The 10,983-nt window shown below is 41.8% G+C and overlaps 1 protein-coding gene across 4 annotated transcripts in view; it reads left to right on the top strand.

Annotated features, from left to right (window-relative positions):
* Positions 1–10,696, top strand: part of fermt2 (FERM domain containing kindlin 2) — a 49,434-nt gene extending 38,738 nt beyond the window's left edge. For 2 of the 4 annotated variants that reach the window (XM_058090356.2, XM_058090360.2), the window contains 9 exons: positions 290–424; positions 749–798; positions 2,012–2,136; positions 2,203–2,309; positions 2,379–2,597; positions 5,619–5,639; positions 7,363–7,487; positions 7,562–7,703; positions 9,630–10,696. In XM_058090356.2, coding sequence (XP_057946339.1) covers positions 290–424; positions 749–798; positions 2,012–2,136; positions 2,203–2,309; positions 2,379–2,597; positions 5,619–5,639; positions 7,363–7,487; positions 7,562–7,703; positions 9,630–9,803 — 1,098 coding nt within the window. In that variant the 3' untranslated portion in view covers positions 9,804–10,696. The remainder of the gene's footprint in view (positions 1–289; positions 425–748; positions 799–2,011; positions 2,137–2,202; positions 2,310–2,378; positions 2,598–5,618; positions 5,640–7,362; positions 7,488–7,561; positions 7,704–9,629) is intronic. The other 2 variants (XM_058090358.2, XM_058090361.2) reach the window with 1 other exon arrangement.
* The last annotated feature ends 287 nt before the right edge of the window (positions 10,697–10,983 follow it).

Here is a 10,983-nt window from a genome sequence, read left to right on the forward strand (position 1 = left end):
TCAAAAGCCTGAATAGACTGAAAAAAAATCAGTAAAACATATGCAAAACCATGCAGTATGCCACTACGACTCTTTGTGTCAAATGGGTCAGAATTTGTACATGCTGATGTTTTAAGAAGCAGGCATTAGGAATCCCCTTTGTCAGCGTGTTGTTATGACTCATGTTTTTAATGCAAACCACAATTATTGCCCTCTCGCTTGACTTATAACACAATCTTTGTATCTTTTCTTACTCCTTCCCAGTAAAAAGCTTACTTGCATTAAGGTTGTCCTCCTCCTCTTCCCTTAGTACCACATCAACAAGCTGTCCATCATGTCATCCGACAACCACATGAACAACAGCGAGAAGGAGGTTGACGAGGTAGACGCCGCCCTATCGGACCTGGAGATCACGTTGGAGGGAGGGAAGACGTCCAACACGCTGGTAGGAGCACACCAACAATGGAACCAACAAAGTGGAATGAACCATCAACCAAGTGTTAACACTAAGCGATAGACTAGTTGATATCGACGTTGTTTCACTTTATCAATTATAGTATAAAAGCCAACCATTGTCACATAAGACTTTGTGTTCCTCTGTGGGGGTTCCACTGTAAATCACATTCTCCCAGCTGAAACCATTCTGTGGTGGATCATGGGGTCCGATCATGAGGTCATTGTTTCACTGTGTTTCACTTTTTAGTTGTTGGGATTTACTAGGCTTTGGCTCTAACCACAACGGTGGGATTTTCCTTTTCCTTCCTCGCAGGGTGACATCACGTCTATTCCCGAGCTAGCGGACTACGTCAAAGTCTTCAAGTGAGTCCACCATGTGTTCATTCACCAAACATTTACCAAGTGTGTGTGAGTGAGTGAAGGAAGCAGGAAATAGCCTGAAATGACTTGACAAAACAACAGTGGCCTGCTCCGGCTTGTTTGCCAAAGGCGTTGGGTTTGACTTTGAAGTCGGGACCGTTAAAATGAAGGAGTCTCGTAAGATTGTTGGGGTTGATATGAAAAGGCATTTCCTCTTTTGTCGGTATGCCATTACTAACCGATACGCAGGATCGTTAAGGCTGGATATATACTATATGAGTACAGTTAACCCCATTGGATGCTCACATGTGGCCTTGAATGGGATGTACTTGCATCAGAATCATCATCTCTCTGGGAGAACAATTGGACCAGCCAATGTAATGGTACAATATGTCCAATGAAGTGCATCAGGCAATTAAAAGGTAGCCTACATCTGACCAGTAAGAAAAGACAGTAATGTCTCTCAGTTTTGTTTTGCTTGAATTTTTGGAGCAAAGCATCTGAATAACTACTTTGTCCGACTGAATCCCACCTACCAAATTGTCTGGTTCAGATGACAGGGATGGCAATCCTGTCAAAACACACTCCTAAGTTTAGCTTTCATCAGTGACAAATGGTAATGGTAATGATAATGGTTTCATGTCATTTGAACATGCATCAGATTACAATTGAGTGCATCACATAATCAGTTCACAGTTCCACATGTCCAAAAGGAGTAGGAAGAAGCAAAGCATATTAAATCCTACCCCTCCATCTGGTACTTTTACAATCAGTAACTGTTACATTTGTTCACTTCCTGCTTTCAATAATACAGTTTAAGGTTTTTCTTAATGTGTTTTTAATTAAAAAAATATTTTTTTTAAATGCCCATATCACCTCGTACTTTGGTACGAGGTGATATGAGCATCCAATGCCATAATGGGTACCATAGTAAGTGTCAATATAGTGATATATACAGCACATCATGACTGGTTCAAGACTCTTCATCCTTGTATTTAGCAAACATCAACTGCTTGTATTGTTTCTTGAATTGGCTCATCGTTGTGCATTGTTTGAGTGTGTGTGTGTCAGCAATATAAACAGAATAATAATTCTGTTAACACACCTAATCTGAATAAATAGATACTGAAGACGAATAGGGACCAGTAGCATAAATCCAGGCTAAGAATGAAACCCTATCCAGTGTGTGTCATATACGTACATGATGTGTTTCCAGGCCCAAGAAGCTAACCCTGAAGGGCTATAAGCAGTATTGGTGCACATTTAAAGACATCACCATATCCTGCTACAAGAGTAAAGAGGAGGCGCACGGCACACCCGCTCACCAGATGAATCTCAGAGGTAGGCGATTTATTGTACACGAACGCTGCATGGATCCTCTGTGTAACGTTTGACCTCCCCCTGTAGGCTGCGAGGTGACCCCGGATGTGAACATATCGGGTCAGAAATTCAACATCAAGCTGCTAATCCCCGTGGCCGACGGCATGAATGAGATCTGGTTGCGGTGCGACACGGTAAGGCGTCATGGCGGAGAAAGATTTAGCTAGTGGATTTGGGTTGGAAACCTGGTCTTTCACTTCCAGGAGAAGCAGTACGCCCACTGGATGGCCGCGTGTCGCTTGGCCTCCAAGGGGAAGACCATGGCGGACAGTTCTTACAACCTGGAGGTGCAGAACATCCTCTCCTTCCTGAAAATGCAGCACATGAATCCCGACCCTCAGTTCATCGAGCCCATCACCACGGACATCAACCCGGAGTGCCTGGTGTCCCCACGCTATTTGAAGAAGTACAAGAACAAGCAGGTACCAGCAGTGACTAGCGTGTGCTCTCTTAGCGACACAAGAAGGGTGCTGTCTGCCTCGCGGCTCTTCTGTGAGAGCTTCTTGTTTACTTGTTTGACTCCAGCCGGGGGCGTAGCACAGATCAGTGCCTGATGCTTCCCAGATGGACGCCTCCTGGCATCAGCGTTGTCTTTTCACTCTTCTTTACTGCACATCACCCATCATCCACAATGTCCTGCAGGCCAGATTTTTAGAAAACACTAGGAGCAACGAGTTCTTCTTCAATGTACTTGGCCACTTTTTTATACTGCTAAGTAGTCTTGCAAAGTTGCTAACCAGATGGATGTGTTTCATCAAAGCCAGTGGTTTTTTTAATTAATTTTTTTTTTAATACAATACACCCACAGGGATGTGGGTAAATCAAAATCAAAACCAAACATAGATCATAAAATGTGGTCTTTAATGTACATAGCATATATTACAGGAGTTCATGTGTTTTAACATGACAGCTGCATTTATTGTGGTCGATGTTTTTTCATGAATTTCCGCAAAGGATTCCTTATTTATGAACCCAATATTTAAGTTTGAGCATAGAAAACCTGTTTCTGATCTTCTAAATAAGGTTTTTATTTCTCTTTTTTTTCTTCACCAATATAATTAACATGTTAGAGACGGAGTAATAAGACCGTAGATATTAGCATCTAGAGCAGGGGTCTCAAACTCTATTTACTTGGGGGCCACTGGAGCTAGGGTCTGGGTGAGACTGGGCCACATTTATTAAAAACAGAAAAATATACAAGCTTTTTCAGTGCTTTGGTTCCGATTTTCTACAAGAAAAGCTCTGATAAAACATTCCACTGTTCTCAAATATCTTAATTCTTATTTTTCTGCACAAAATAAGATGATTAATAAATATACAAATCAACAATAAATAAAATCAATCAGTAATAAATAAATATAATAATAATAAAAGGGCAAATAATAAAAACTTAAGAAACCACATATAGTTGGTGGGTAGACAAATTATTTTTTCAGATTAAAATGAACAAAGCATTATTAGAGCCCTGTAGACATGACAAAACACGACTATAGTCACATTTATACTCTTTTTATTTACAACATATTGCGCAACTGCAGGGTCTTGAGACACATGCTAACTCGCAAACTAGAGAGCTAGCGACCTAAACGGTAGCCTCCAAGTTATTTCCTTTAAACTTAAAAAAGCCAAAAACTTACCACTTCCACACAGATAGGGAGGATAACTATTAACAGTTATTTAACCTTTAACATGAACATGAATCAAACGTAATAATTTTTTCTGGGTACATGATACCATACAGCATCCATATCAAACTTGCGCGGGCCGCACTAACATTAAACTTTCATATCAAGGCGGGGGCCTCAAACTAGTGTCCTGTGGGCCGTGGGCCGCGTGTTTGAGACCCCTGATCTAGAGAGTTCCTTCCTAATTCCCATTTCTGTACAGTACTTAGGCCCAAAATATGTAAAAAATGCTGAAATCTGCCTTTTTTTTATTTTTATTTTAATTTTTTTTATTTTTTAGGCACAGAAAAGGCACATATTTTACCATGGCGCAGTGATGATTTATTAATATCTATGCTACTGCAAAGAAAATCTTTTTTTGTAAATATGAATGAAAAAAACAGGAAATTACATTGGCGGTAGATTTGTATGCAAGCATCAGCTCTGTGTGTGTGTGTGTGTGTGTGTATGTGTGTATTGGAACAGCTGAGTACACGTCGCTGTGTTAGTTTGCAAAGGGGGGGTTGCATCCTCGTAGTGCTGAATCTGGTTTCATTTAAGTATTAGTATAAAAGTGGAGCGTGGTAGAGGGGGTTTAGGCGGATGTACCATGACTCACACAATGACTCAGTGTCTTATAACAGCTGACTACATATTGCGGTGAGGAACAGCGAGAAAGTTGGAAAGTCAAATATACTGTACACTGTATGTACGTGTGTAAAATATCATGACAAAAAGTGCTATACTCGTTATGCAGTCGCTCAAGTCGTGTGCAGGAAACGGGCTAGGAATGCTGCGCGGGAAAACGACTCTGGGAAAAGCAATGTCAGCATTGACCCCCGTCTCTCTCCCTCTCCCCCAAAAGACTTCCTGTTACCAAAGAGAGATTCCCAGTGGACACACTGGTAGGAATTCTCAGGGTCATAGAGTGCACATTTTACCAAAGAGAAACCAAATGCTAATCATAAAAAGCACAACAACAAACTTCCTGGGCGTGTAGTTTAGAACAATTGCTTGTCTGTGGTCACAATGCGGTGTGCCTGCTCGCTGCTGGGTATATGTCGCCCTCTTGTGGATATATAAGGAATTACATGGGCGGCGTGCATTGTTATTATTGGTGAGAACAAGAAAGAAAACATAAACGCTATAAAAAAACAATCATTCTGTAAATATTCTGTAATTGACTGTGTGTGTTTCTTTAACTCATTCATTACCAAAGACGTATTTATACATTTTTTATGTGTTTATGTGTTATGTGCAATGTGTTTATTGCACGGGAGGCAGAAAGAGTTACTGTCAGAAATCAGAAAAGGTTTATTGCCAGGTATGATCAAACACATACTAGGAATTTGTTTTGGTGTAGTAGGTGCAGACACATCTATTAAAAAAGAATGAAAAATACAGAATAACAGTATAAATATATGTACACAGTCTGTTTTTTGTTTGTTATTCCGGAAGTGCAGTCTGATTATTTTTCCTAAAAGTCCAAACTGGGCGTTAATGTAACGCATATAGTCACTGTAGTTTGATATTTTCCTGAAATGTACCTAAGTTCTACTGCTGCTGACTAAATAACAGACAAATCTGTAAAAAAGTCGAAAACGACTGTGATTGAAAGAGTTAATTTTGGTCAATAAATATCCGTAAAGCCCATTCATCATACATGAAGTCACACCACACTCTTTCTACTACATCCCTTCTTGATATCCGTTTTATTTCCTGTATCCAACCTATTTGTTATCCTCTTCCCCTTTTTCCCCTCTGTGTCCCCGTTTCCAGCAAGGCTTTATCAGGGATTTGGTAAGTTTTACACCAGTGTGTGTCCACCGGGTGCATGTTTGATAAACTGACCATGCAGGTTCCTACTTTTGTTTTTTTTTTTAAACAGTAGATAGTTTCACTGTTGGTAGTTTTGGTCGCTAACATGTGGTCATGGGGATCTTACGTAAAATGTAGCGGTGAATTAGTCGGGAACGGTCATTCTAACTTGGCAGTGGAACCTCCGTAGATGGGCGCCAGTTTGTAGTTCAAAGTCAAACTGCTAAATCGAAAGGATTTTAACATGTGATGATAACCATAGAACAGGATGTGGCTGTGTAATACAACAATGAAATATCATAGAATGATTTTAAAAAGCATGTGCTCAGCTACACGGCGGTCTAGTGGTTAGTGCTCAGACCTCACAGCTAGGAGACCAGGGTTCAATTCCACCCTCGGCCATCTCTGTGTGGAGTTTGCATGTTCTCCCTGTGCATGCGTGGGTTTTCTCCGGGTACTCCGGTTTCCTCCCACATTCCAAAAACATGCTAGGTTAATTAGCCACTCCAAATTGTCCATAGGTATGAATGTGAGTGTGAATGGTTGTTTGTCTATATGTGCCCTGTGATTGGCTGGCCACCAGTCCAGGGTGTACCCCGCCTCTCGCCCAAAGACAGCTGGGATAGGCTCCAGCATCCCCGCGACCCTCGTGAGGAAAAGCGGTAGAAAATGAATGAATGAATGTGCTCAGCTACCTCACATGGTAAATGATGAGTAATTTTACTTTAGTTTTATTTAGTCATTGTTTTTGCTAGGAATGTAAAACTTGTGGCGGCACGGCGGTTTAGTGGTTAGCGCGCAGACCTCACAGCTAGGAGACCAGGGTTCAATTCCACCCTCGGGTATCTCTGTGTGGAGTTTGCATGTTCTCCCTGTGCATGCGTGGGTACTCCGGTTTCCTCCCACATTCCAAAAACATGCTAGGTTAATTGGTGACTCCAAATTGTCCATAGGTATGAATGTGAGTGTGAATGGTTGTTTGTCTATATGTGCCCTGTGATTGGCTGGCGACCAGTCCAGGGTGTACCCAGCCTCTCGCCCAAAGACAGCTGGGATAGGCTCCAGCATCCCCGCGACCCTCGTGAGGAAAAGCGGTAGAAAATGAATGAATGAATGAATGTGCTCAGCTACCTCACATGGTAAATGACGAGTAATTTTACTTTAGTTTTATTTAGTCATTGTTTTTGCTAGGAATATAAAAATCGTACTTGTACAGTTAAATTAAAGTTTTTACTAAATGATTGGCTTCCAATGGCGAAAACTTGAAAATTAGCGGTCGTCACTGTGGAGGTTCTACTGTATTTATTTTAACGCATGTAACATGTTAGCTTTGTAGTGTGCTGACTAGCTAGAATCCATCACCCATTTTAAACCACATCTTTCACGCATGAGGTCATCCACTTAATTGTGCCACGATGTCTTCTTCCATATGGATTTGGCTTTTAGCTGACCGCTGAGGAACGGAAAGTTGGAAGAAATAACAAAGAAACAGTATCTTCAGTCTGGAAGGATCCATGGCTGCCTCATGATTGAGTTGTATGAAGATGTTGTATGCACGCCCTATAGCATGGGTTGGAGTTGGAGTTCTTTGGTCCATGAAGGTCTCCACCGTCATATCCGTCTTGTGACAGCTCGTCATCTTGGTGGTGGAAATGGTGTCAAAAATAAAGCACTTCAAGGCTGCCACTTTGTGTGTTGGTTTCAGATATCAGCCCGGATCCTTGAAGCCCACCAGAACGTGGCCCAGATGAGTCTCATTGAGGCCAAGATGCGCTTCATCCAGGCGTGGCAGTCCTTGCCCGAGTTTGGAATCACTCACTTCCTGGCCAAGTACGAGGACTCGCTGTCCGCTACCTTGCCTTTTTCATGACGATGTCCCACAATGCTAACTTTCACATCTTCAGGTTCCAGGGTGGGAAGCGTGAGGAGCTGATCGGCATCACCTACAACCGTCTCATCCGCATGGACGCCAGCACCGGAGACGCCATCAAGACCTGGCGCTTCAGCAACATGAAGCAGTGGAACGTCAACTGGGAGATCAAGATGGTAGGACCGGAGTGAACCATTGCTTGTACCCATTGTCTCTTCAAAACAACCATGAAGAAGCTCCATAACCACACATGCTAACGACAAAGGACTCCTCTATTTACTATTATTTCAAACAAGAGGAGACTGAGGGCAGCATGAAAATGGAGCCAAGCAGCCAAGACTGTGGGGTAAAATACTGTAGCGTCCTTTTGGAATTCAACCTATAATACCAAGGAGAAAATGGTCGATTGGGACCAAAACCAGGTACTATGAGATACTAGTTCTAGTACCTTGTCAGTCTGGGTTCCAGATTGCTAAAGCAATTGAGTTCTGCTTGCTCACTGGTGACATATGCGGCAAGAAATGGTGAGAACAAAGGCACATGCTAACATGAACTTAGCATGTTGCAGTGCCACACTGTCATCTCGCTGCCCGCAGTGTCCTCCTGGATAAAAATGTATCCTTAGAAGTAAATACCGGAGACCCGCGTATACCTCTGTTGGCATGTAGCCTTCTGACCTATACCACATGCTAACATAAGCTTACCTTTTTGTTGCAGCCCGTAGTCTCCTCTCAGATAAAATGTCTTCTTAGAAGTAAATACCGGAGACCCTTATTAGCCGCTGTTGGCGTGTAACCTTCTGACTTATACCACATGCTAACATAAGCTTACCTTTTTGTTGCAGCCCGTAGTCTCCTCTCAGATAAAATGTCTCCTTAGAAGTAAATACAGGAGACCCGCGTATACTTCTGTTGGCATGTAGCCTTCTGACTTATACCACATGCTAACATAAGCTTACCTTTTTGTTGCAGCCCGTAGTCTCTTCTCAGATAAAATGTCTCCTTCGAAGTAAATACCGGAGACCCGCGTTCACCTCTGTTGACATGTAGTCTTCTGACTTATACCACGTGCCAACATAAGCTTACCTTTTAGTTGCAGCCCGTAGTCTCTTCTCGGATAAAATGTCTCCTTAGAAGTAAATACTGGAGGCCCTTATTAGCCGCTGTTGGCGTGTAGCCTTCTGACTTATACCACATGCTAACATAAGCCTTCCTTTTTGTTGCAGCCCGTAGTCTCCTCTCACATAAAATGTCTCCTTAGAAGTAAATACAGGAGACCCGCGTTCACCTCTGTTGGCATGTAGCCTTCTGACTTATACTACATGCTAACATAAGCTTACCTTTTGGTTGCAGCCTGTAGTCTCTTCTCAGATAAAATGTCTCCTTAGAAGTAAATACAGGAGACCCACGTTCACCTCTGTTGGCATGTAGCCTTCTGACTTATACCGCATGCTAACATAAGCTTACGTTTTTGTTGCAGCCCGTAGTCTCTTAGATAAAATGTCTCCTTAGAAGTAAATACCGGAGACCCGCGTTCACTTCTGTTAGCATGTAGCCTTCTGACTTATACCACATGCTAACATAAGCTTACCTTTTTCTTGCAGCCCGTAGTCTCCTCTCAGATAAAATGTCTCCTTAGAAGTAAATACCGGAGACCCTTATTAGCCTTCCGATGATCCCACACGAGAGCTTACTTTGCTGCCGTGCCTTTGTTGCATCTATTTTCTTGCGGCCCTCAGTCACCTCTTGGATACAATCTCTCCTTGGAAGTAAATCCGGGAAAGCGGCATGGCTCCTTCTGACTGATCCCTTGGGCTAGCATAAGCTTACCTGGTTGCTGTGACTTTGTTGCAACTATTTTCCCCTCAGTTTCCTCTTGGATAAAATGTCTTCTGATATGGAGAAGTGAATGCGGGTGTGGTTTTCGTATTTTTCTCACAGTAACATAAAGTGGAAAAGCGCTCCTGCTGGTCCTTAGAAAAATAACAAAATAATAATAAAATAATCCCCCGAGTCAGTATTACAGAGTTGTATCACAGTGATGAAAGTTCCCAACATGAGCCGCTCCTTTAAAGCCCCCAATGCTGGTTTGTACGTCTTTAGGTGACGGTGGAGTTTGCGGACGAGCCCAGCTTGTCGTTCATCTGTGCCGAGGTGGACTGCAAAGTGGTGCACGAGTTCATCGGAGGCTACATCTTCCTCTCCACGAGGGCCAAGGACCAGAACGAGACTCTAGACGAGGAGATGTTCTATAAGCTGACCAGCGGCTGGGTGTGATCGAGTGGCGGCGGCGGCGGCGGTGGTGGGCGTGGCCTTTTTTTTTTTTTTGTAATAGGTCTACTCTGTGTTTTCATTTTAAAGTCCACTCGCAGCTTTTGCCCCATTTAGTTGGCTCACGAGGTCACTAAACACTAAACCCTCCCGTGCTCCATTTTAGCCATCTTCTAAGCACTTGGACTGTGTAGCCTTGATGATGAGCCGGCTTCTTCTTCTGATGTTTTATCGGGAGGACAAACTTCCATCACATGACCTCAGCGGCCTTCGGCAATTCCGGGTACGTTCAGCTTTCGAATATCTGACAAAGCAGGATGAAGGCTTACTACTTTTTTTATGCTTTTATTTGACGTTAAAGCGTATTTCAGAGGACATTTTGAATTTGCACCTCTTTGCATGCACGCCATCATTGGTTAAAAAGTAAATAATCTCATATTATCTCTTAGTTTGTTGCCAACCTGCCTCTCACACCACATAGTATTATTATTATTGTTGTTATTATTATTATTATTACACACCAGCAAAAGGCCACGAGAGAATGAATTATGCAAGCTTTTTCCCACAGTATGAAGGAGCAGGAAATGAAGTATTATTTTTTGTAACTAATGTAAAAACACAGGTTTTATAGAATTGTACAGTCTTTCTCTGCCTTTTTTGTGTAGCAGGTAAATACTTTTTTTTTTTTGGGTCATCCTATCAGAATTGAAGGGGAAATCATCATGTTGAAGATAGATGGAGAGTGTTAGATATATATACGATATCGGCTTCAAACTTTTGCCTTTCTCCTGCCATTTATTTGCCTTTTTAACAAATGTCACCTTTTTGTCAGCTTGTCACATCTGAAGTGTTTTATTATTATTATTATTATTATTGTTATTATTATTTAGATATGGAGACACTCACAAACATGAAGACTCCGAAGTCCAGATCAGCAAAAACAAAACCGAGACAGAAATGTAAAAAAAAAAAAAAAACTTTATTTTTTATTTTTTACATTTTTCCCCTCTGTATTTTTTGTTTTTATTTGCCTGCTCCTTGTGTCAGGGTTGACAGTGCATGTCCTGTTGTTCGTTTTTGTTTTGGACTGTAAAAAAATGCATTTATTTTAAAAAAATAAAAGTAATTTGTATTTAAATTTTTGGACATTGTCATTTTTTTTAATTGTCTGCACTACCTACGTTTG

This window comes from Doryrhamphus excisus, linkage group LG14 (assembly GCF_037039965.1).
Source record: "Doryrhamphus excisus strain RoL-2023G ecotype Guam linkage group LG14, RoL_Dexc_Guam_v1.1, whole genome shotgun sequence".
NCBI lineage: Eukaryota > Metazoa > Chordata > Actinopteri > Syngnathiformes > Syngnathidae > Doryrhamphus > Doryrhamphus excisus.